This window comes from Macaca mulatta, chromosome 15, assembly GCF_049350105.2.
Source record: "Macaca mulatta isolate MMU2019108-1 chromosome 15, T2T-MMU8v2.0, whole genome shotgun sequence".
Classification (NCBI taxonomy): Eukaryota; Metazoa; Chordata; class Mammalia; order Primates; family Cercopithecidae; genus Macaca; species Macaca mulatta.
The window spans coordinates 46,380,535-46,408,184 of NC_133420.1; the positions used below are offsets into that span (position 1 = coordinate 46,380,535).

The 27,650-nt window shown below is 38.5% G+C and overlaps 1 protein-coding gene across 1 annotated transcript in view; it reads right to left on the reverse strand.

The window, feature by feature from the left end:
* Positions 1 to 3,112: 3,112 nt before the first annotated feature.
* Positions 3,113 to 27,650, reverse strand: part of UGCG (UDP-glucose ceramide glucosyltransferase) — a 36,302-nt gene continuing 11,764 nt past the window's right edge. Inside the window, 8 exon segments of the mRNA NM_001257723.1 lie at positions 3,113 to 3,375; positions 3,841 to 4,030; positions 4,838 to 4,924; positions 6,532 to 6,710; positions 9,699 to 9,811; positions 11,687 to 11,788; positions 13,617 to 13,719; positions 21,523 to 21,664. Of these exon segments, the coding sequence (NP_001244652.1) occupies positions 3,205 to 3,375; positions 3,841 to 4,030; positions 4,838 to 4,924; positions 6,532 to 6,710; positions 9,699 to 9,811; positions 11,687 to 11,788; positions 13,617 to 13,719; positions 21,523 to 21,664 (1,087 nt within the window). The 3' untranslated portion in view covers positions 3,113 to 3,204.

Below are 27,650 nucleotides of genomic sequence, written 5' to 3' on the forward strand. Positions count from 1 at the left end.
GCGGAAGAGGCAAGTAAGCTCTCTGGGGTTTCCTTTATAAGCATCAATCCTGAGGGCTCTGATCACCTTGAAAGACCCTCCTCACATTGGGGATTAGGTTTCAACATATGAGCTATGGAGAGACTAAGATATTCAGCTGATAGCAGATTCTTTCTACCCCAGATCTGTTCTCCAGTTAAGAACATTCTTTTCTCATGGGATGGTGGTAAAACAGGCCTGTGAAGGCCTCCAGCTTGGGAGGGACCTGGCCTTGGAAAGCACGTAAGGTTCATCTCCCATCTGGGTCTCAAGTAATAATGCCATTCCATTCCTTCCTTTGGATTTACCTTTCCTAGCCATTAGAGTGGTAAGATCTAAAAGGCTGAGTTCAAGTTGTGAGCCTGGGGAAGAGGGGCCCAAAGGACCACTGGCTCTTTTCTGAAGGTCATTACAAGCCAGCCATTCTCACAGTAGAATCACAGGTAGAAGAGCTCAGGCCTCACCCAGAATGATTACACCAAAATCTATGTGGGCAGGGCCCAGGGTGTGTGTGTGCGTGTGTCTGTGGTGTACAGGGTCCAGGGTGTATGTGTATGTGTGTATATATATATATTTTTACAAGTTCTCCAGGTGATTTTAACAGCCAACCAAGGTAGAAAAGACATACTTAAGTCACAGGACTGCCTATGTCCTTATTCATTTTACCTATGGCTCAAGTGAAAGGAAGATTTCAAAAGGAATACTTGACAGAACTCTTCTAATACTTCTGATGTGAATGCTGGAACATGCTATTTATAAAAATATAGAAGAAAAGAACAAAAAAAATATACTACTGCTAACGTTTTGATTGTATTCAAATTTTTATTTTTTGAACAAACATTTAAGACAATGATTTTAAATAATAAAACATGGTATATATTCTAGACAATGTTTTTTTTTTAAAGATTATTTATTAAATTTAGACTCCTATAGTTCTGTTGTGATGCTTTCTTCAACATTTATATTATTTCTTACCATTTTATCATCACTCCAAGCTTGCTAAACAAAGAACCACTCTGCTTAAGTGAAGCTTTACATTAAGGAAATACTCCACTAGCACACTGAACAAACCTACAGAACTGTCCTATTTTATATTTACAAAACACAAGAAGTCTGTCCAGCCATTTTGGTTTTGTTGTTACACTGTCCATAATGAGATCAGCAGAAAGCTAAGTAATACACAAGTTTACACTTCGGCAGTGCAAAGGATGGCATCAACCAAACTTCATTAAACAGACCAACAAGTACAAACATGGTGAGCAAAGTTCAACTCAGGTCATAGTGATTAAAAACAAAACATGTAGTGGGTCACAACCAGACTGGTTTTAACTGTGCAACTTTCCTCAGGGAACAATTCCCATTCACAGAAAGAAAGGAATATGCATCCAAGCCTTTGTTCATAAAGAAAATGCCCTTCAAACAAATTCATCATAAGGCTAAAAAAAAAAAAAAAAAAAAGGAAGAAAAAAGGACGAAGCAGTTTGGCCCAGAGAAAAGCTTAAATACAATGTGTATACACACTTATAGATATGTTGCCATTTAAACCATGGATATAGACATATGACAATTAAATGAATTGGCTCAGTAGAGTGAAAAGTGTTTTCTATGAATATGTAGTTATTGCTAATATGCTACACATTATGCTTTGACATGGAGACTGTAGTAACTCAGAATTTACAGCTGCCATATTGCCAGTATTAGCCCTGCAGTAGGCATTCCTATGGACAACATGCCATCCAATCCTGAAGAAAAAGCAAAACACCACTACTAAACAAAGAAAAGGCTTATGCACTGTCCCTTACATTTTTGTTTTTTTTTTTTTTTAAAAAAAACAAAAACAAAAACAAAACAAAAACAAGTCCAGTTCACCACAAGTTAAGCACAACCTGGTGAGCAAGTTTAGCGGCATGATGGGGAGAAAACAGTGGGGTACAGCATGCATTTACAACCAGCACTGATCTAGTCTATTTTGTCATATAAACTGGAATACAAAAATCCAATTTAAATAAGACTAGACTAACTATAATAGTAAAAAAAAAAAAAAAAACCACACACAGTAGACTTAGTTTGATACTGATTAATTTTAAGAGTAAACTCATCTTATCCCCTCTTAATACTCTACTGCAATTTATTTATTGATGGCTAGAATATTTACTGACTTAAAAAAGATATTAAATACTTGTATCATGAAATTACATTCTTATTAACAATAAGACATACTGTGTAAGAAAATAGCTCATGTGTGAAATGTGTCTGAAATGCATTTTTTCCTTACAACTATCAAAACATCCACTCACACTAAAACAAAACCACTCCCAACCCCCCCCCCCGAAAAAATGTTAAGGGAAGATGGGGTGGGCTGGGGCAGGAGCAAGGAAGGAAAAGATTTAGCTATACTAATTACAGCACAGTGATTAACAATGGTTCAAGACAGAACCAACAAGAGTTGGTCAAAAAGATGCCTTCAATACATGGCTACAATTAAAAACCAAACTCAGCCCCTTTTGGTTCATTGCAGTGAGACCAAAATATCTCTCACAGATTCATATAAATACTAGACTCTAGCTCTTTTATTTATTTATTTTTTTAAGTTTTTCTGTTTGTTTCTGCAAGGCCTAGCTACCTTATTACAATTTATATTTGCTCTGCAACAACTACAAGAGGTAGGCATAAAGCATGAAAAAGTTTCTCAGTTAGTACCTCGCCGTGTGTTGTTCACTGCACTAAACCATTCACTTTGGACATGAATAGTCATTCCTTCTAGTCTCTTCTAAACCCTAAAGCAAAGCTGCTGCCATCCCACCCGTAAATGTTCTAAAAGAGTGTACTCACAAATAAGAAACTTTCTCTACTGAAGGATACTGTCATAGTGTTTGTTGCAGAGCATCTATATATATATTTATTTATTTTAAAAAAATAAACAACAATGAAGAACAAACCCAGGTTCCTAGAACCAATTCTCTTGATTCTCTACTTCCACAAAATAAAGTGTATCATTTGGCCAAGACTACAGATGTGTTTTTTTTTTTTTTTCACAGATGCAAGTGCCATGCAAAATAAATTAAAGAACAGATACCAAAACATACATGTGATAAAACTACAGAAGGTAGATCTTTAAAAGCATTTATATAAACATAATTTATAATACTTCTCTTTTTTCCTTTATATACAGTCACAAAGCTGTAGTTATACATCTAGGATTTCCTCTGCTGTACCCCCACAGCGTAATCTGTAGCGACCAGTTCTCCAGCTTATAGTTGGGTCCCATAATGCAGACAAAAAAATGTATATTGTCATGGATTCGCGGATGAACCAGGCGACTGCATAATCAAGTTTTGAAAAACACAGTGTGCCACCCTACGAATGGAAAAACATTTTTTTAAATTTCACTCACTGTCAAACTAAAGACATGGCTAAAAAAAATTGCATTTCACTTTTCTAAGTATACTATGTAAAATCCAGTCTGCTTCCTTATGTAATTTAACTGCCATGTTATACCATTCAAGAAAACGCCAACTGTTACTAGAAGACGCATGAAAATAACTGCTATCTTAATGTATGATTAGTTTGAATACTCACTGATTTAATTAACTTCATGTTTTTGGAACCTTAATAAAAGTGATTATATAACCAACAGAAAGTTGCAAATCAACTTAAGTTTTGTGTCAACATCCCACTAGAGAAACTGATGTTCAAACCTGAGACTAACTTACAATGGGAAGCTGAAGAATGGCTCAGATAGATTTTCTTCAACTTTTTCTAAATTCAAATAGTTCTAGTTCCACCAAGTGACTGCCAACCTTTTCACGCCTATCCACATACCTGGACACCCCTGAGTTGAATGTAGTCAAATATAAACCATGCCAGGCAATGACACATGAAAAATACCATAATATCCCATCTGAATACATGGTGGGCTGCCCAGCCAATAATTAAACTGGCAACAAAGCATTCTGAAATTGGCTCACAAATTATCGTAGCAGGAAGCATGTTAATTCGTAGTTTGGTCCACCTAGAAAAACAAAAAGCATTTTCTTTAAAACAACATCCTGGTTACAAGACAAATCCATTTTTTTCTCCCCCAAATAATCAGTTTTTTACCTTGTGATAGAAAGGCCATTCTTTTTAAACTCTTTTTTTTTTTTTTTTTTACTTGAGATGGGGTTCTGCTCTGTCACCCAGGCCGGATTGCAGTGGCACACACTGTAGCTTCAATCTCCCAGGCTCAAGTGATCCTCCCACCTTATCCCCACCAAGTAGCTGGGACCACAGGTGCACATGAAAACCATACTTGGCTAATTTTTCATTTTTTGTAGAGTCAGGGTTTCATCCATTTTGCCCAGGCTGGTCTCGAACTCCTGGGCTCAAGCAATCCTCTCGCCTTGGCCTTCCAAAGCGCTGAGATTACAGGTGTGAAGCACCACACACAACCTACATTTTTTTTTAATGACTCTCTTTTCTATTTTTGTCTAGGATGTCAAAGAAAAATGTCTATAAATTCATTTGTATGGCCTACGCTCTGATGAATACAGATTATAAAATTTAATCAGTATAGAAAGTTAGAAAATAGAGATCAGCGTATTAAAAAATTCAGTCTCAACGTCTCTCTATTGAGTGCTTTCAGTGTTATACAGAAAATAAAACATATTTAGACATTAAATTTATCTTAAACACAGAAGTTAAACTCTATTTTCGGGAACTAAACAAAAATCTAACCTTTAGGTATACTTATTTAACTACATTAAACCTGTAAAAATTACTAACCCCCCCACCCCACCTTTCCTTTTAACGAAGTATAAAAAGAAAACAGTTGATTTACCTGATCATTCTGGATTGAAACTGAGAAATTGAATATGAGCCAGAGTTTTGCATTGCAACTTGAGTGGACATTGCAAACCTCCAACCTCTGAAAATTAAGACAATTAGAAAGTAAGTTATGATGAACACATGCAAGCGTAACTGGTTATGCATTCAGTAATCATTATAAAGACCAGGCAATTGCCGGGATGGAGGGTGAGCCCAGCTTTCAGGATTAGCACACTACTTAAGGTCTACCATACGTATGGATGTTTCAGCAATTACGCTAGACCATGACAGCACCATCTAAGAACTAGAATTGTACCCTCCTTACTTTACAGTTTAAAAAACTTAAAATGCAGTCATTTGGAAAAACAATGGAGAGGTTCCATATTTAATAGATGAGTCTCTGATGACTACTAACCAAACAACAAACAAAGTTGTGTGAATATTCAACAAGACATGTAAACAGAAAGTGGCATTATGGGTCTCATGGGAGACACCAGGAAACCATGAACCACATTAACACAATCACGACAGAATTTTTATTTAAAACACACTTTAGTTTTTTTAAAATTAAAAAAAAATTCTCACACAAGGCAGTGATCCCCTTTAAAAACAAGTATTTTAGGTTGGGTGCCGTGGCTCACGCCTGTAATCCCAGCACTTTGCGAGGCCGAGGCGGGCAGATCGCGAGGTCAGGAGTTCAAGACTAGCCTGGCCAAAATGGTGAAACCCCGCCTCTACTAACACACACACAAAAGTAGCTGAGCGTGGTGGCGGGCGCCTATAATCCCAGCTACTTGGGAGGCTGAGGCAGGAGACTCGTTTGAACCCAGGAGGTGGAGGTTGCAGTGAGCCGAGATTGTGCCACTGCACTCCAGCTTGGGCATCAGGGAGAGACTGCTTCAAAAAAAAAACAAAACAAGTATCTTGTGATACAGAAATGCTAAGTCAGTCATATGAATTTTTCAGTGGCTTCTTAGCAAAGTATTGTATAATTCACTGACAAATTTCAAATTTTGAAATGATAGTCTTTAAATTTTCACCTACTGGTTTATTTTTAATAAATAAAAATAACTGATAGTTTTAACTCTTCTAAAACACAGAAATTTATATCTATACAGTAAAAATTCTAATCACAAAGAAACTTCCTTTTAATCACTTTAAAACACATTAACTTGAAAAATGCAGAGGAATCAGAACATTTACTTTCTTCATTAGTACATACCTACAATTCTATAATTAGAATATGAATTACTCTCTAAAATTATTGATCTGCTGGGTGTGGTGGCTCATACCTGTAATCCCAGCACTTTGGGAGGTCAAGGTGGGCAGATCACTTGAGGTCAGAAGTTCAAGACCAGCCTGGCCAACACAAAGAAACCCCATCTCTACTAAAAATAAAAAAATTAGCTGTGCGTGCTGGTACATGCCTGTAGTCCCAGCTACTCTGGTGGCTGATGCACGAGAATCACTTGAATCCAGGAGGCAGAGGCTACAGTGAGCCAAGATTGCGCCACTGCACTCCAGCCCAGGTGACAGAGCAAGACTCTGTCTCAAAAACAAAAATAAAAAAATTCAAATTGACCTATTCTGTACTTACTAGCAAAAAAATAAAATTAAATTAAAAAGCCCTAATCTACAGGTTGAACAAAAAGAATAAACCAACAGAAGTTATGTAATAAAAACACTATGGCTTCATTTAGTTCTTACCGGTCAGCTATCGCTTTGGCCATAAAGTAATCTTCGGCAATGTACTGAGCAAAAGCTATAAGTCCTCCTGCTTGATCTAACACGTCTTTTCTCATTAAACAAGACATTCCTGTCACACATTTGAAGCCAGTTACATTGGCAGAGATATAGTATCTTGGATGTGAAGTTCCAAAATATACCTGCCCAAAAAACCACAAATGTGTACAATTAGAATTTCACATTAAAAGTATGGTGTTTATGAACTGTTTTTCCCAATGTTTTTTAAAAGTATGATTGAATGAATATCCTATTATTCTTATGTAAACTACCTGAATACAAAGTGGTATACAATATTGCTTTCATAGTGCAAGCACACTTAGTAATCTAAAAATGCATCCAAATAAAACAATTTAGAGACAAAATAGGGTAAAAATATCACTCATTGACATACAAAAGATGAACAAATATTGAATGTATCTTATTTTTAGGGTGTTCATGTAAATATACACACACATCTACTTTGTTTACTTGGATCAATATACATATTTGTATGTTACATATATGTGTTTATATATACATACATGCATACACATACCACCCATAGGTCTATCAACCTTCAGGACGATCCTATTTCTTTTTTGGGGGGGGAAGGGACACAATCCTATTTCTTAATTCCTTTTCTTGCATCCTTTTGTAGCTAGCTGCTCCCTCTCCCTTAGTCACTAAGACTCTTCCCAATTTCCCCATTTTTTTCAATGTATTTTTCATAAGGGGGATACTAAAATTCTCTCATCCCCTACTGCCATTTCTCTACATATACTCTGAAGTCGTAAGATACATAAGCTGATAAATCAATGGTAGAAAAGGACTGTTATTACCCTACTTAGCAGACACAAAATCCTATTTATTATTTACACCTCAGATATGTCGCCTTTTCTAATTAGCCTGAAATAAACAGTAGTGATCTTTCTCAATGTCTGGAGTTACACACACAGTGCAGCGCAAGACAATTCTAAGGGGCAATTAAGATTATGATTCTTGCTACCTACCCTGAACCCAGACTCCAGTGAAGTCCTAGTGTTGGTAGGACTGAATCGAACCTGGCTTCTAAGAACAGAGGCACACATCGTAATTCCCTAGCAGTTACTGAGGTCTTAGGAATGAGCTGTTAGTCACTGAGCTGAATGCACCCAGGATTTCTTTACAGCTGAGAATGATTCATTCTAAGTATGGCAGAGTGACTGCCAGAGATTAAACCTACACTAAGGGGATGGGTGTATTTTGGGAGATGTTTATTGACATATACATCATGGAGATGTTATTGACATCTATACCAATTTGGATATTTCTAAGACAAAAATACAATTTGGTATATTAGAATAGATTGTATTTTATTTTAAAGCGGCTACTCAGTTTCTTTTTCTAAACAAAGATTCTGGCATTTAAGACTAACAATTTCTTGCAGTAGAACAAATACATTTACAGGCAATATTAAGAAAGAGCTCACAGTTCAAATTGCCAAAGGTCACACGCAAGTTCCCACAATGTACCTTTACCCCCTCAGATATGTGGCAATCATAAGACTGCAATTCAAGAGAATATAAATGCAGATATGCTTAAGAGCAAGTTGACATATTTAAAGACTGAAATCATGTATCTGTCCTTGTAACATTACAAAAAATTTTTCCTCCCAAATGTTTAACAGTACAGGAATGATTAACTCAAGCATAGGACACACGCAGGATAGCCTACAATACAGCCAATAAAAAAGCTATTAATGATATGGGAAAAGCTTACAAAGTCACAAAAATAAGATATAGATTACTTTTAGAATACTATCTCAACAATGTTTTCTAAAGAGCCCAGAAGGGAGGGGGGGAAATAAAGACTCCAAAGTGCCCAAATGATTTAACCTTTATTTTTAAAGACAGAAACTTCTGGCTGGGCGCGGTGGCTCACGCCTGTAATCCCAGCACTTTGGGAGGCTGAGGAGGGCAGATCATGAGGTCAGGAGATTAAGACCATCCTGGCCAACACAGTGAAACCCTGTCTCTATCAAAAATACAAAAAATTAGCCGGGCATGGTGGCAGGCACATGTAGTCCCAGCTACTCAGGAGGCTGAGGCAGGAGAATGGTGTCAACCCGGGAGGCAGAGCTTGCAGTGAGCCGAGATAGCGCCACTACACTCCAGCCCGGGTGACAGAGCGAGACTCCGTCTCAAAAAAAACCAAAAAAACCCCCAAAAAACAAAAAACTCCCAAAAAATCCAGAAACTTCCTGTAACTGTTAGGGTTCTAGGTTGTTGGTTTTTGTTTTTTTGCATCTTATACTTTTCCATTATTTACAGTTTCCTATGCATGTTACTATTTCTAAGGTGGAGAAAAAATAAAATGAAAACATAACTTTCTCAGACAATTATTAGAAATATGTTTTAAAAGGACATCAAATGGGTTTTATAAGGACTTGTATGAATAAATTTTCTTTTCTGTATATTTGAAATACTTTGTGATATTTTAAAAAGATTCTTTTCAGGGCTGGGAGCAGTGGCTCATGCCTTTAATCCCAGCATTTCGGGAGGGCTGAGGCAGGCGGATCACTTGAGGTCAGGAGTTTGAGACCAGCCTGGCCAACATGGTGAAACCCCATTTCTACTAAAAATACAAAAGTTAGCCAGGCGTGGTAGCACACCTGAAATCCCAGCTACTTGGGAGGCTGAGGCAGAATAATCGTTTGAACCTGGGAAATGGAGGTTTCAGTGAGCCGAGATCATGCCACTGCACTCCAGCGTGGGCAACACAGCAAGACTCCGTCAAAAAAAAAAAAAAAAAAAAAAGCCGGGGGCAGTGATTCTTTTCAGATTGAACGTTTGAAAGAACAATATGAAGAACTGAACTCTAGAACTGGAAGTGAATACTACAAGGCAGGAGGTTAGACTGTTCAGCTGGCAGTAAGACCACAGGCATTTCCTGAGCACAGCTGTTCACTGCCAGGGTACAGTCAGGGGCCCAAGAATTTCCTCACTAATGAAAACAGCTGCTCTCAACTCAGGGCTTCTAGAACATAGCAGGTTCCGAAATGGACTTAATACAGTTAACTTGAGATACCTAATTCTTGCTCCCATAGCCTCAAGCTTCTGGGAGATGAGGGGGCTGATACCACGAACATGATTTATAACCACCATACTCACCTGCTCTAAGGTGGCAGCAAAGCCCTGTCTGTCTGCCACGTAAGGCAGCCCGTGAACCAAGCCTACTTTTTCTGTCATTTGATTCACCATGTCAGTCAGTGTATCTGGAATTACTACAATTTTAAAAAAAGGCAGAGAGGGGGAGAAAAGAAAATTTCTTTTTAGTAGAATGCCCACTAATATAAAATATATTTGGTGAATTGTTATTAAACTCTTAATAAAAACATTATTTTAAACATATGGCTCTAATAAAATGAATCTCCACCACCTTTCTGAGGAGAATACAAAATTTCAAAAGGGCCTGATTCTTGAAAGCTAATTCATACATTTTTTAGCCCAGTATATACCTACTATGTACCAGAGGCAGAATATACTTTGAAAAGTATATACCAGGCGCAGTGGTTCATGCCTATAATCCCAACACTTTGGGAGGCCAAGGTGGGTGGATCACGAGGTCAGGAGATCGAGACCATCCTGGCTAACACAGTGAAACCCCGTCTCTACTAGAAATACAAAAAATTAGCCGGGCGAGGTGGCGGGCGCCTGTAATCCCAGCTACTTGGGAGGCTGAGGCAGGAGAATGGCGTGAACCCGGGAGGCGGAGCTTGCAGTGAGCCGAGATCGCGCCACTGTGCTCCAGCCTGGGCGACAGAGCAAGATTCCATCTCAAAAAAAAAAAAAAAAGAAAACAAAAGAAAAGTATATACCTACTATGTACCAGAGGCAGAATATACTTAGTAAAAGATTACCCCCCTGTCGGAACTTCTAAATTGGAGTAAGGACAATGTGTCCTAGTGGAAAAGGTTCAGGAGCAGAGGTAAAAGGACCTCAGTTCTCGTGCTGGCTTCTCTACTCTCCAATCATAGGAGATGAGACTACTTTCTCTGTGAGTATCAGATTTGCACACCGGAATGGAATGTGATTATATTGAACAGAGATCTGTACACTGAAAAACATACGATAGTGAATAATTGAAGATAGCAAATATGAAGAAGGAACATCATCTCTGACCAGGAGTTGATAGATTTGTAATAGTCCTGATTAACTCATAGGAGTGCGACACTTATGTTCATTTTCTAATTTGCATTTTAAGCTGACAAAATATTTAAATTATTGCCCAATCTTTAAATAGCAAACATCTCATATCATTTTTACATGACTTTATTTTTCATTTCCTCCAAGTCTTTAAGAACTAAATCTACTATATAAAGAGAAGTTGTATTTGGACTTTAAATACTCATTCTAGGTCAGCGCTTCTCAACTGGGGGCAATTCTGCCCCACAGGGGACATCTGGCAACATCTGAAGATATTTTTGCTTTTACTACTGAGAAGGGGATACTACTGGCATCGCATGGGTAGATACCAGAGATGCTGCTAAACATCCTAGAAGACAGCTCCCACAACAAAGCCCAAGATGTGAATAGTATTGGGGTTAAGAAACTTAAGGCAATTAGAATATAACAAAATATTATAGAACACTGAAACTATTATAAGTGTTCACAAACCCAAGTTATAATTTCAGTATATGAAAGGCTTCTTGCTAAAATCATTTAAGTAAAAAGTCATGCGTATAGTCTGGTAAGTGTACGTGTTCTAATAAAATATGCACCTATTAATTTCTGTCCCTGTGTGAGACAGTGTATTACGCAAGCCGAAACACATTAAAGGTAAGTGTCAGGCAAACAAGGGAAAAGTTACACCCATGGGAAAGCTTGTAGATTATATAATGAACCACGACCATTTTTAATTTAATGGTTGAAATTTTCTCTTCAAAATGAAAACATTTTAATACATGCAACATTCTAGTTTAGGATGAAAAAAATCAAAATCTTAGTAAGCATTAACTGGATGTATCACCATGAAATAATGATGAAATAAATTACTCTTTCAGGCAAATAAAAAGAACTCATGAATGTATCTGCAGATTGCTTTTAGTATTTTTCTTCAAATTAATAGTTTCATAAGATAAATAAGAAAAAAACCTCACCTCTTATTCCACTATCACAAATCCATATAAGATCATACTTTGCAACTTCATATCCTGGCATTAAATTATTAATTTTAGGATTAATGCCAACCTTTTTACCACCTAAAAATGTAAAGATACAATAGTAAAAGATTTATGCAACATTAAAAATATAGTATAAAGATACATGATAGAAATGAAAAGTACTTGCATATTTAACAATTCAAATAAACATTCTTTCATATTATGTAACATTCTCTATTATTCATAATAATATATTTAGGAAAAAACTCTCCATTTTCAAAAGGAAACCTGTATCATTTACCTTTGAAAATTCACTGTTTCACTTTTTCTAATTCTTAAGTCCCGGCCTTAATAGTTAAGTATGAGTCAATATTTAACGGCAATTGTACAACATGGCAACTATAGCTAACAACAATGTATGGTATACTTGAAAATGATTGAGAGTAGATCTCTCACCACAAATACAGTATAAGTACATGAGAAAGTATACAACAATGTGTTGTTTACTTGAAAACTGCTAAGAGAGATTTCCCACCATGAATAAATATGTGCAGAAATGCATATGTTAATCAACTTAATAAGCTATTCCACAATGTATATATATATTTCAAAACATCAAGCCGTACACCAAAAATATATACAAATTTTATTTGTCAATTTAAAAAATAATCCTAAGGAAAAAAGCTATAGGTGTCATTTTGAAGCTATAATTAAAACAGTATAAATTCATAAATACAGTGAGATGATATTTAATAAAGACATATTAAATATAAATACACATGGCCGGGCACCATGGGCTCACGCCTGTAATCCCAGCACTTTGGGAGGTCGACAGGGGGTGGATCACCTGCCACCTGAGGTCAGGAATTCGAGATCAGTTTGACATGGTGAAACCCCATCTCTACTAAAAATACAAAAAAATTAGCTGAGTGTGGTGGCACATGAGTGTAATCCCAGTTACTGGGGAGGCTATAATCCCAGCACTTTGGGAGGTTGAGGCAGGTGGATCACCTGAGGTCAGCAGTTCGAGACCAGCCTGACTGACATGGTGAAACCTTGTCTCTGCTAAAAATAGAAAAAAATTAGCTGGGCATGGTGATGCACGCCTGTGATCCCAGCTGCTCAGGAGGCTGAAGCAGGAGAACTGCTTGAACCCAGGAGGAAGGGGTTGCAGTGAGCTGAAGTTGCGCCATTGCACTCCAGCCTGGGTGGTAAGAGCAAACAATCCGTCTTTTAAAAAAAAAAAAAAAAAAAAACAAAGAAACCCCATAAATATATGATAGTAAATAGTTTAAGATCGCACATGTGAAGAATGAGCGTCTCTGACCATGAGTTGATAGATTTGTAATGGTCCTGATTAATCTGCAGGCGTGCTACACTTACATTAATTTTCAAAATTGCATTTTAAGCTAATAAAAAATTTAAATCATTGCTCTATCTTCAAATAGCAATGATCTGGTATCGTTATACATGACTTACTTGTTTTCTAGAGAGATCACATCAGTTCTATGTTAAAAAAAAAAAAAATTAAGGGCAAACACACCTTAATAAGTCTTTAAAATAAGTCTGTAGGCTTTTGGAAAAATACCCTTCTTGTAATATAATAAAAGTGAATTATATCATTCACTCCAATTATAGTCAATAAGATACAGAAAACACCACACATTTAAAATATTGAAGAAACAAAAGATAACAGACCCTCATGTCTGATTAATGGGAAAAATATTATTTTTTGTGTGACTTTGTTCATCTCAGATATGAAAAAACTTTGTTTTTATAACTTTTCTCAAAAGGACATAAACATATTCAGTACTCCACCAAACATGTTTAAAACAAACATGGCTAACACCTTAATCTTCAGTTCAATGCAGAGATTACTGATACTTTACACTAGCAATGGAAAATGGTTACTACAGAATTTACTTACCTATAAACAATCTAGCATCAACATTTGGATATTTTCCAAGAAGCTTCTTACATACATCAATGGCTGGATCATCATGATCTTGTACACAAAGGAGTACTTCATACTAGTCAAAAAGCATTGTATGTAAGTTAAATTCTTTAAAAAACAAAAAAGCACTTACTAGCATTTATTGATTGAACAAAAAGCACAGGAATAAACAAGCAATTGTATTACGCGAAGTTTCAAAAGACAGCATTCACAACGGATGCAAACACTTATGTGTTGCTTTAATGGAATGAAGCTTTAATGGAATGAAGCTTTAATGGAATGAAGCTTCTCCTGATTAGGAGCCTATCTGCAAGCAGAAGAAATAAGGAAGAGACTGGCAGTGCCCACAACTGCAGTCTTGCCATTCCCAGATAGAATCTCCTAGGAATTAACTGGATCTCAAGCTTCTCCATGGCCATCACTACTGAAGATTCACTAACTGCTCACAGGGTGCCTAGCAGAATAAAAAGTGACATTAAAAGGAAGCAAAATAAACACACCCTCTCTGTAGAAGCTTTGTCTCTACACTTAATATTATTTCATGAAGGTACAACAAATTTCATATAAAATCAAATTATATAAATTTAAAGGGCCCTTCCAAATTCATCACATGAAAAGGACAAAGTAAGATTACACTTTTTGTTTTATAACTTTATGAAACAAAAGAGAATTTGATTTGAATGGACATTTACTATCTTGAAATGAATGTTTAGTCTTGTAACTAAGAAAATACCCACAACTTTATTTTGCCCAGTGCTATGTTTAGATTTTTAACAGTAAATTAAGAAAGGCATTTCTTAACACTTGCCTAGCTGTGACAAAATTACCCTGGGGCTGGGCAAGGTGGCTCATGCCTGTAATCCCAGCACTTTGGGAGGTTAAGGTGGGAAGACTGCTTGTGCCTAGGAGTTCGAGAGCAGCCTGGGAAAAAAGGCGAGGCCATGTCTCTACAAAACATTTTAAAAATTAGCTGGGCACGGTGAGGCATGCCTGTGGTCCCAGCTACTTGGGAAGCTGAGGTGGGAGGACTGCTTGAGCCCAGGAGGTTGAGGCTGCAGTGAGCCAAAGACTGTGCCACTACGTTTCAGCCTGGGAGACAGAGTGAGACCCTGTCGCAAAAAAAAAAAAAAAAAAAAAGGAAAAAAGAAAAATAAAAAAAAGAAATTACCCTGGGGCATTTATTTTAAAAAGAGAATTGGACCCTATTCTAGACTTTTGAGTCTCTGGGGTGATTTGACATGCAGCCAGATTTATAAAATCCTGAGCTGAACCCCTAAATTTCCATTAACAATTTTTTTTTTTGTTTGAGATGGAGTCTTGCGTTGTCGCCCAGGCTGGAGAGCAGTGGCATGATCTCAGCTTACTGCAACCTCTGCCTCCCAGGTTCAATCGATTCTCCTACCTGAGCCTCCCGAGTAGGAGTAATTGGGACTACAGACGCCCGCTACCATGTCTGGCTAACTTTTGCATTTTTAGTAGAGACGGAGTTTCATTGGCCAGGCTGGTCTGGAACTCCTGACCTTGTGATCTGCCTGCCTCTGCCTCCCAAAGTGCTGGGATTACAGGCGTGAGCCTCCGCGCTCAGCCAACAACTAAATTTTTTAAGTATTTGTCCTTAACATACAAAAATACTACTCTATTATTTGTAGGATATGTATTCTAAGCAGTGATTTTTTTTTTCCCCCCAGAAGTGGTAATAAATTCATGTTGACTCAATGACAAATTTCCTACCAAATCTTTTCTAAAACTGTTTGAATGGCCAGGCACGGTGGCTCATGCCTGTAATCCCAGCACCTCAGGAAGCCAAGGCTGGTGGATCACTTGAGGTCAGGTTTCTGAGACCAGCCTGGGCAACACGGTGAAACCCTGTCTCTACTAAAAATACAAAAAATTAGCCAAGTGTAGTGGCACGTGCCTGTAATCCCAGCTACTTGGGAGGCTGAGGCAGGAGAATCACTTGAACCCAGGAGGCGGAGGCTGCAGTGAGCCCAGATCACGCCACTGCACTCCAGCCTGGGTGACAGCGTGCGACACAATCTCAAGAAACAAAACAAAACAAAACAAAAAGACGACAACATAAAACTGGTTGAACATTTTTAAGCACAGAAGGGAGGTTAATTATGTCCCTGAAAGCATAACAAAGCTAACTAACTCAAGAGAATGACAAAGTCTGTTATATTTACTTTCACTGATAAGCACACACAAGTAAAAAGTAGAAATAAAATGTTTATAGTGCTTGTGAGCATAATAACAATTGTTTGCCCACTACCTATAATCTCAGCAAAAATTGTCAATAAAAAAATTTGTGGGCCAGGCATGGTGGCTCATGCCTGTAACTCCAGCACTTTGGGAGGCCAGGGCGGGTGGATCACCTGAGGTCAGGAGTTCCGAGGCCAGCCTGACCAACATGGTGAAACCCCATCTCTACTAAAAATGCAATAATTAGCCAGGTGTGGTGGCATACGCCTGTAATCCCAGCTACTTGGGAAGCTGAGGCAGGAGAATTGCCTGAACCTGGGAGGCGGAGGGAGGTTGCAGTGAGCTGAGATCGAGCCATTGTACTCCAGCCTGGGCAGCAAGAGTGAAACTGTCTTGGGGAAAAAAAATAAAAATAAAAATAAAATAAATTTGCAGTTGATCACAAAAGAACCAAGACTAAAGTTAACGAAGAAGGTTTAGCTAGCAAGACTTTTTTTTCAAATGAAAAACATGGGCCGGTCGCGGTGGCTCAAGCCTGTAATCCCAGCACTTTGGGAGGCTGAGGCGGGCGGATCACAAGGTCAGGAGATCGAGACCACAGTGAAACCCCGTCTCTACTAAAAATACAAAAAATTAGCCGGGCGCGGTGGCGGGCGCCTGTAGTCCCAGCTACTTAGGAGGCTGAGGCAGGAGAATGGCGGGAACCCGGGAGGCGGAGCTTGCAGTGAGCCGAGATCGCGCCACTGCACTCCAGCCTGGGCAACAGCGTGAGACTCCGTCTCAAAAAAAAAAAAAAAATGAAAAACATGTTTTAATAATTAAGTCGATGGGGAAAACAATGTCTATTCTCCTCGTACTTTCTACCTACCTACTGCTGTTATTATCTATTCTATCCAATATCCACCTCTAATGACTGACCAAACTTGCCACGCAAGAGGTACTGAAACCAACTTGACAGTTACCTGGTCTCCAGAGACCAGATAAAATCTGAAAATGGAAAGAGCCCTACTTCTACCATCCTCCTGAAATTTCCTTAAGAGCTGACTCTAAGTCACGAAAGTGTCAGCCAGCCTCCCATTCAGACTCACAAAACAATGTTTGGTTGAGCCACCAAAAAGGCAACAACCTTCACAATAATGATTAGAGAGGTTAAGTGACTTTTCAAAGGACAAAAGTAACAATGAGCTTTCCTACTATAGGAGGCTGCTCAGCAAGGCTTGCTCTAAAGAGTTCCTTGTTTTCCCAAACATAGCATAGTTTCTTTAATGCTTTTTTTTTTTGAGACAATGTCTTTCACTGTCACCCAGGCTGGAGTGCAGTGGTGTGATCTTGGCTCACTATAGCCTCAACTTCCCAGGCTCAAGCAATCCTCCCACCTCAGCCTCCCTAGTAACTGCTGGGACTACAGGTGTGCACCACCATACCTGGCTAATTTTTGTATTTTTAGTACAGACGACGAGCTGGTCTTGAATGCTTGAGCTCAAGTGATCTGCCCACCTCAGCCTCCCAACATGCTGGTATTATAGGCATGAGCCACTATGCCTAGCCTTTAATGCCTTTTTAATTCTATTTTGTAAGTATGACTGCATATGATGAAAGGAAATGTTTATAAGTAATACAATTCCATAAAGTACAATAAAAAACTAATCTCAGCTTTTATTTTCCCCAGCAAGAGAAAACTTTGTAAAAATATAGTACTAGATATATACTCAATGGGAAGAAAAATGTTATACTAGTGTTAAGTAGGGAGGTCATAAGTAAGGGAGGTACAGTCTGCCTTTATTCAGATGCAAGGTTAAAAGTTTTAATTTTTATTGATTACAGTGCTTAAACACAATTTTTAATTAAAAACAAATACTTTCTGATTAGCCAGAGCATAAAAGAGACTCTCATATTCATATTATCCAAAATAAGTTCAGACTCAAATACGTAAGATTCATTTGTTTTTCATATTGGAAATTACACCAAATTGGAAGCAGCATTCCAAGTATTTTCTAAAGTATCAGCTTTTAACCAGGAATCGTTTTTCAGCTATCAGCTCTGTGTCTTCACAATTTGATCAGATATTTTATTTGCTAAGAATCCCTGTATTAAAATTGTTAAATCAGGCCAGGCATGGTGGCTCACACCTGCAATCCCAGCACTTTAGGAGGCTGAGGTGGGTGGATCAACTGAGGTCAGGAATTCAAGACCAGACTGGCCAACACGATGAAATCCTCTCTCTAATAAAAATACAAAAATTAGCCAGGGGTAGTGGCATGCGCCTGTAATCCCAGCTACTCGGGAGGCTGACACAGGAGAATCGCTTGAACCCAGGAGGTGGAGGTTGCAGTGAGCCAAGATTGTGGCACTGTACTCCAGCCTGGGTGGCAGAGCAAGACTCTGCTTCAAAAGGAAAAATAAATAAATTAATTAATTCTATAATTGCAAAAAAGAAAAAAAAATCATAGTTATGATAGGTTCACTCTGTTAATAACTCTGATAGTTAATTTAGGTATTCTTCACATGGCCAGAATGTACTGAAGTAAAGCCATCAAGCCCCTTTAGATGCAGATTACTGACTATTCCTGCTACTGCTTAATCTCTCCCCAAATCCTTTCTATGCTGGTGACAAATGAATGTTCAATGTTGTGGAAAATGAACTGCATCGCCTTTTCATTCTTTTATGTCTTCCCAAGGAATGAGTATCAGTACAAAAGTAGATCTGTAAGATGTATACAGCACAGAGATCTTTCAGGGCAACTAGTATAGTCTTACAAAAATTGAAACCTAGAAATTCAGAGCAAGTACCAGTAGTAGCAAATTTTCTTGCACATGTCCAAAATCAAATAAAATTTTAAAACTCCAACATATGTTCTATTATTTCCCCCAAATGGCCTCTGATGGTCCCAACTGAATACGAGAAGAGAAAGTTATGTCCAAAATGAAAACATTTCCATACTCTGGTAAAACGATGTTCATACCAGGCAAAATGCAAATATGAAAGGACACTGCACCTGGCAGTCACGTAAATGTTTATTTTGTGTCTCCTTGACTTCGTGGTGACACAAATGCCTTGTCCGTTCACACTCAGATATGCGTGATTTCAGTGGTTTAACTTTAGTCTCCTGTGGAACATTTGTCATTGTATTTGGTTTTTACAAAGTAAATAAAATGCTGTGAGATCAAACATTTCCCTTAGATTGCAGGTACTTTGCACTTTTCTGCTTTCCAAATGTTCTATTTATACAGCTAAATATACTTTTATAATTAGAAAACAAAATTATGTACCAACAAAGAATAAAATAATCTGCAGATACTATTATTCATTTTACAATGAATGTCAAAATAGCTTTCTCCTCAACCCACTTAAATGATATAACTAAATGGAAAAAGAACTACTACTCTAAGTGAAAACAAGAGCTCTTGAGATCATTCTAAACTGTAATTTCCAAAAAATGTTTTTATTTCAATTTTTTAATTTTTATTTTTTTTGAAGGTGGGGTTGCCCAGGCTGGTCTTGAACACCTGGCCTCAAGCAATCCTCCCACCTCAGCCTCCCAAAGTGCTGGGATCACAAGCACAAGCCACCACGCCTGACCAAAATCTTCGTTCACAATAAATCAGTTATGGAGTCATTAGAAATGTTCATAATCAATGGATACATATATCCCTGGGGCTACTTTTAAAAATTCTTTCAGTACGACATGGTGGCTCACGTTTGTAATCCCAGCACTTTAGGAGGCTGAGGTGGGGAGATTGCTTGAGCCCAGGAGTTCAAGACCAACCCCAGCAACATGGCAACACCCTCTACAAAAAATACAAAAATTAGCCAGGTGTGGTAGCACATGCCCATAGTCCCAGCTACTAGGGAGGGTGAGGTGGGAGGACTGCTTGAGCCTGGGAGGCCGAGGCTGCAGTGAGTCATGACTGTGCTACTATGCTTCAGCCTAGGTGACAAAGCAAGATACTGTCTTAAAAATATATATATATATATTTATACAACTAAACCCCTCACTAATTTCCTCAAGCATTTAAGTCCCATGACTATTGTCTCACAAGCACCACAACATAAAAATTCCATAACCAATTTTAAGAGTGGTTGAATGGGGAAAATGAAAGAGGACAGTTAAAAACTGAAATGCGAGATTAAGCTTCACAATGATAATGCACAAGACTCTAAGCTATGCTCTAAGATTCATTCATAATCAATAAAAAATTTCTTTCATTCATAAACATTAATTCTCCTTTGCATCTACTTTTACAGAGCTTGAAAATCTTTCAGTTTTCTCACTGCAAAGCTTATTTTACAATTAATTTTATTTATATCCTTCTTTCTGAATTACAAAAGGCTGTTTCACATTTTTTAGTCTGAAAAAACAAGTATATACAATTATATCTTATTTTTTAAAAAACTATGTATTTAATTGATTGACGTTAACACATTTAATTCAAATTTCTAAAATTATTAAACATATAAACACAAGCTAGAACATACAATTTTTTTGCTTCAAAACAGCTTTCAATACTCCAAAATTGGCTTCTAAACTCCCAAACTCCAAAGCAGTAATATAAAAACACTAAAAATACAACTGAATGATACTCATGTCTACCTACTTAATAAGTGCTGCATTAAGGCTATCACATCTGTGTCTTCTCTATTCTTTTCATTGGTGCTACCGAGAAAAATAAAGGCTAAAAGAAAAGAAATAAGAGCATGAAAACCAGTCACCATGAGAAGTGTAGTGTGCATATCATCTTCCTTCTGACTATTTGAGCTACCCTGTCCAAAAAAATTAAGAGGGATGACTCCCCAGTAGCAAAAATAGCTATGGAAAAACCGAGGCAATAGGGTAAAAACTGAGGCAAGTGAATAGAGACTGCAAAGGGAAAATTAAACCGTACTGAGAGTCAAGTGGGTAGAAGCTTAAAGACACATTCTTCCCACAAACTGATCTGTTACCACTAAAATGACCTTTCAAAAGCAGTGTCTCAAATAAGCAATTTAATACAAAGCTGCTGTAAAGCTAAGTACGAAAATCAAAGAATATTAAGTTCTTCTAAGAAACTACAGGTGGACTACTAAAGCAAAGTGATTTAAAAAAATACTTTCATCTCAAGAAAACCGGAAGTTCTCCAATTAAGGGAGTACACTGAGTTTATAGATATACAGATTATAAAGACAAATGGCATAAGCAATACAATTAGCTATTAAAATCAGAACAGTAAGGAAATTAAAAATGAGGTAAGATGAAACCCTACCTTACCACTAATTGTAATCTACTCTCGGCTCAAAGCCAGTTTCTCCAAGGAAGTCATGTTGCGTTCTAGCTATACTGCAACCCATTTCAGACCACTAACATTGCTTTCTCCCTCTCCTTGTCTCCTCTTCCTATTGTTCACATCCAACTCTCATGGAAGAAAATTTTTATTTTCAAACTACCAGGCACTTGACATTGTCTGAGTTTCAGGTTTACTCAGGGATCTCTACTTCACACGGACATACAGGTGGTTAGAAAGGGAATTTATACCCCTTCCTCATTACATTTCTGTTCTGTGATGACTACTACTAAAGCTTATATTTTATGAGGCCAACCTCATCATGAATTTTTAATACCTTCACCTTTTACAGTATTAAAATCACTAAAGGTTCATCATGAGGGGAACAAAACAAAACAAAAAACCATAACACTGTACTTACTTTGGGATAATCCAATTCAAAGAATGTTTCCAGGTTGTTTATTAAGTTAGGATCTACTCCTTTCAGTGGTTTCAGAAGAGAGACACCTGGGAGCTTGCTATAAGGCTGTTTGTCAGTTGCCTTCTTGTTGAGGTGTAATCGGCTAAAAAGCAAATAATACAAAAATTATTTCTATAGAATACATTCGTGTCAAATCAAAGCACTTACAAGCTATCAATAAATCACTAAATTCTAAGTTAAGATTTTTAAAAGTTGACATCTTTCTAAAAGAAGATCTAAACATGAAGGGAAGTAGCACCAGGTAAGCATGACTTTGAATGTGGCCCAACACAAATTCATAAACTTTCTTCAAACATTGTGAGATTTTTGTGATTTTTGAAAGCTCATCAGCTATGGTTAGTGTTAGTGTATTTTATATATGATCCAAGGCAATTACTCTTCTTCCAGTGTGACCCAGGGAAGCCAAAAGATTGAATACCCATGATGTACTCTCTGACTATTGCTGTACTCACAGAACTACGCCAGGCACAGTGCAGACATTTCAATAAAATACATGGTGAAGAAACGAATGGCAGTGTTAGCCCAAAGATTAACTCCTCTTCCTCTTAAATTGCCATCGAAGTGGCCACAGAACTATAAAAACAGGTAAAATAAAACCCCGTCTGCAGCAGAAAATTATGAAAGGATAACCAGAACTTTCTGATAAATTTCTTTGCAGGGAGATAATACAGTTAAAAGAAGTATCAAGCAGTGTGCACGGCAAGCAAGATAATGGGACAACTGGAACTCCCAATATTAATAAGGTCAGAATGGCAGAGGTAGAACAGAAGGAAACTGAAAGAAAGAAAAAAAACTAAATGATGAGAAAAATGTCTATTAATGACACTGGAAGATATACCAGTGCCACCGTTTCACAGATAAGTGGCCAAATGGCCAACATTCTCACTGCTGGTCCATTGCAAGGATGCTGCAGCACAGCAAGGCTCCTAATGAGAAAAGCAACGCCAGGTGCGGTGGCTCACGCCTGTAATCCCAGCACTTTGGGAGGCCAAGGTGGGTGGATCACTTGAGGTCAGGAGTTCGAGACCAGTCTGGCCAACACAGTGAAACCCCATCTCTACTTAAAAAAAAAAAAAAAAAAAAAAAAAAGCTGGGCGTGATGGTGGGTGCCTATCATCCCAGCTACTCGGGAAGCTGAGGCAGAAGAATCGCTTGAACCCAGGGGGTGGAGGTTGCAGTGAGCCAAGATTGCGCCGCTGCACTCCAGCATGGGCAACACAGTGAGACTCTGTCTCAAAGAAAAGAAAGCAGCAATGCTGGAGAACAGACAACATGCCCCAGTTAACATCAGGCTGTCGCAACAAGATGCCATTCAGTATAGTGGTGGTTTCTAAAGGAAGCCACTGAAGGCTTCCTCCTACTTCTCATAAATACATGACGAGTACTTCTCATAAACAAGTCTCCAAGCATTCGACAGTAATTAGACACTAGAACAATCATGGGTCCATCTGCAAGATATTCTAAGACACATGTTCTTCCACATTTTAACATCTCTGACATCAATGGTACCTTACAATTGCTGCCAGCCAGATGGCAGCTCTGACTTACTGTGAAAATCAACCAATGAGAACTTTCAGATGATCAAAAAATACTTGCATCAACACATCTTGATTTGATAAAATCCACTATTAAACTGGGAGTGACTTTTGGAGGGACACCAGTACCACTACCCAGACCAGTTAGCCATGGGTTTTGGTCTCTAACTAAGGCAAGTGTGTGCTGTAGCAAATATCTAATGTTTCAGATAAAGCCATACAAACAGTTTTATACACACATGAACAAATGCACGCCCACACACACCAGGTTTACAATGGAAAAACTTAAAAATCAACAAGAAATTTCTAGAACAGGGTGGAATCAATTTCTGATACACCAAGTAACAGAAAACACTGGAGCACCATCTATCGCAGTGCTACTCAAAGTGTGGTCTGATCCAGTAGTTGCTTTTTACTGGTTTGCAAGTGAGAAACAATTGAGTGAAACCTTTTAGAAACTTGTATAGCAATTTAACATTGCCATGACATCAAGCATGTGATCAGCAATTTATTTTTATTGTAGTTACCAAAGTACTGGCTCATGGCAGATTGGAAATTTTTTTTTTTTTTTTTAAAGACAGAGTTTTGCTCTGCCATCCAGGCTGAAGCGCAGTGGTGCGATCTCAGCTACTGCAACCTTCACCTCCCGGGTTCAAGTGATTCCCCTGCCTCAGCCTCCCGAGTAGCTGAGATTCCAGGTATGTACCACCATGTCCAGCTAACTTTTTGTATTTTCAGTAGAGACAGGGTTTCACCATGTTGGCCAGGTTGGTCTCGAGCTCCTGATCCTACGTGATCTGCCCACCTCAGCCTCCCAAAGTGCTGGGATTACAGATGTGAGCCACTACACCCAGCCAGATTGGAAAAATTTTAAAGAACAACTGCTTTGCCATAGATAGTCTGGAAAATATTGATCTACAGAGTTCATCTAGAGGACCAGATGGGCAAAACCATGATCTAAAATGCATATAACCACAAAAGTAATCACTATTCTATTTCTAACAAAATAGCAGACTAGATGCCTGAAACCTACCGGGTAAAGAACATCTAGACTGCTGGGGAAAAAGTTTATATTACACAATTAATTGATTGAAAAGGAGATATATATATATATATATATATATATATATATATGAGAGAGACGGGGTCTTGCTCTGTTGCTCAAGCTGGCATGCAGTGGTATAATTATCTACATCTCCCAGGCTCAAGCGATCCTGCCACTTCAGCCTCCCCAGTAGCTAGGATGACAGGTACACGCCACCAAACCAGGCTAATTTTTAAATTTTTTTTTATGGAGATGGGGTCTCACTATATTGCCCAGGCTGGTCTTGAACTCCTGGGCTCAAAGAATCCTCCTGTCTTGGCTTCTTAAAGTGCTGGGATTACAGGCATGAGCCACCACGTTCAGCCCCTGAACTGGTAATATACTGATATGGCTCAAATCACTAAAAATATTAAGAGGGTCTGATAAAAGAAATCTGCCACCACTACCCCCTCATCTGCCTGTTTCCATTACTGCTTCCCTAGCATTACTAGTTTCTTGTCCTTCCAGAGGTTTTAAAAATGCATATACAAGTCAAAATACATACACATATTTATGGTATACATGAGTTATATATGTACATATTCATAGATATAAACTTTTCTCTCTTCCTTTTTAATACAAGTGTAGTAAAAGCATGTTTTACAATACATAATTGAACCGTTAGGAAAATAAAGAGAAGAGTCTCTAAGGTCAGAAAGGAGAAAAAAATCTCTCAGCGAGTGAGTGCTGGAGTCCATGCTTGCCTCCTGACCATCCACTGGTCCCTGGTGACCTGGAGATGGAGAGAAGCCTGAGATAATACTGACAGTACAACTGTTCTGAGAGCCTTGTGTAAATCTGGACTTCCTGAAAGGCAAGCAGAAAAATCCTGATCCATACAGGGAAGATGCAGATGCTGTCTATCTTGGATTAAGTCCTCAGTGAAATAGAACAAAAGAAAAAAGTCTTGGCCAGGCACAGTGGCTCATGCCTGCAATCCCAGCACTTTCAAAGGTGGAGGCAGGTGGATCACTTGAGGTCAGGAGTTCGAGACCAGCCTGGTCAACATGGTGAAACTCCGTCTCTACTAAAAAAGACAAAATATGGCCAGGCACGGTAGTGTGCACCTGTGGTCCCAGCTACTCAGAAGGCTGAGGCATGAGAATCCCTTGAACCTGGGAGGCGGAGGCTGCAATGAACCGAGATCGCGCCACTGCACTTCAGCGTGGGTGACAGAGAAAGACTCTATCTAAAACAAAAACAAAAACAAAAAAGAAAAAAGTCTTCTTGGAGAACACCTAACCACGTGGGTTTGGGCCAAGAATGCAACCTCCCTGTACCTGAACGAAACCCAAGAGAAGAGAAGGAAATGAGGGAAATCATCATATATGACCACAAATAATATGAAAAGAACCACACAAGTTCTAGAAATGACAGTTATGATCACTGACATCAGAAATTCAAAAGACAAGTAATACAGAATCCTGCATACTCACAGCTTACAAAAGAATTGGAATCTAGATTAGAAGAAGCTACCTAGAATGCAGCCCAGAGAGGGGGACAGGCAAAGACACAGAAATGATGAAAAAGTTTAGAGATGTGGACGACAGAACAAGGTCTAAAATCCCAGTGATTTTTATCTGTTGGTCCCACTGTGTGATCCTTAAGTGCTATTAAACTACCAAAAACATGCAGGTTAACTGCTGACCAAATAACAGAGAAACCTGGCCCACCAATAATCTCAGTGCCTGTGGCAAGGCTTTCGGTTAAAAACAGCAGCAACAAAGACCATCTAAACTGTACTGAATAGTCTAGAGGTGATTACATTTTGGTAAAGTTTAAAGTAGATCCTATTTTTCCCTTCTCCCAAGATGTTTTACTTTAAATACCATTAGATACACCTTCTCCTTTGAAGAACTTTTCGTGTTGAGAATGCAGTATTTTATCATAGACTCATTCTGACTCTCCCAACAGCCACAGAGGTTTATGGATGAAGAGAATTGTTAAGTACTGTGTCTGACATTTCTACTCAAAATAAGCCAGACTATATCACAGGACCTTTAAAAAAACATATTTGTGCCTCCCCTCTGTCCCTGTCTCTCTCTAATATTTTCTTTCCAAAACCCAACGGATCAGTTTGTTGTGTACCCCCTAGGGTACAAGATCCTACCTCGCAGAATACTGTTTCAACTTACATAATGCAACCAACAAGGCCACGTGGTACAAATTACTTGAAATGTTTGTCAAAACAATAAAAGAATATCCATTAGGTCACCAAATGAACAAAACACCTGTAGCACCATGCTTGGCACACAGTGGTACTCCATGACTACTTCGCAGTCACTTACTGAACAACATCTTTAGAGCCCCGAATGTACACTAGTCATTATCATATGCACTAAAGATGCAACAAGCAACAGGTGAATTCCCTGCTGTTGAGGAGCTGTGGCTTTAATGGGGAAGTTGGGTTGCACATGCCCAGAAAATCTTCTCCTTACAAAACTCTTAATAAACATGTCAACAAAGCTTTGCTCTGGACCATCGTTCCACACGTGGAAACAATGCCTTTGGGCATGACTAGTGTGTTGGACGCCAATCTACAGATTTCTACATAGAAATAATGAAAGAGTTTGAGATGTGGATGACAGAATAAAGAGCTCTAAAATCCCAGAGATTTTTTTCAAAAATTTTTATAAAACCCCAGTGATTTCTTTTTCAAAATAATTTTTTAAATCCCAGTGGTTTTTTTTTTTTTCAAATAACGAAGTTTCCAAGGTCAGAAGTAGCCTTGGGGCTGGTGCAGTGGCTCACGCCTGTAATTCTAACACTTTGGGAAGACGAGGCAGGTGGATCACTTGAGGTCAGGAGTTCAAGACCAGCTTGTCCAACACGGCAAAACCCCATCTCTACTAAAAATAGAAAAAGTAGCTGAGCGTGGTGGCACACACCTATAATTCTAGCTACTCGGGAAGCTGAGGCACAAGAATGACTTGAACCCAGGAGGCAGAGGTTGCAGTGAGCCAAGATCGTGCCACTACACTCCGGCATGGGTGATGGGGGGCGGGGGCGGAGGGCACTGTGATCAATTGCCTAGTGTTTCAAAAAGGCCTCAATGGTGGAGACCTTAAAGTGGGGCAGGATTATAAGTGGCTCAGACAGGGTCTTACAAGTTTTACTGGTTTCCAACCAGTTTTTCTTTTAGTGTCTCAGATCAGGGTTTCTGCATTTCCTAGACAGTATGAACTTGAGCCTATGATTCCTACACGTTGCACAAGCTTTCTCATGGGTGTCCATTTCCACCCTCAGCCTAGGGCAGACGACTTGCTTTCCAGGTTCTATACTGGGAATCCAGTTCTTACCTTCCTGTAATGCATTTGGCTTGCAGCCTTGACCTTTTTGTTGGGGAAGTGGTGTGAGGGGGTACTTTTTATTGATACATAATGTACATATGATAAAGTCACATGTAAGTACACAGCTCAAAGAATTTTCTCAAAGTGAAACTGCCATGT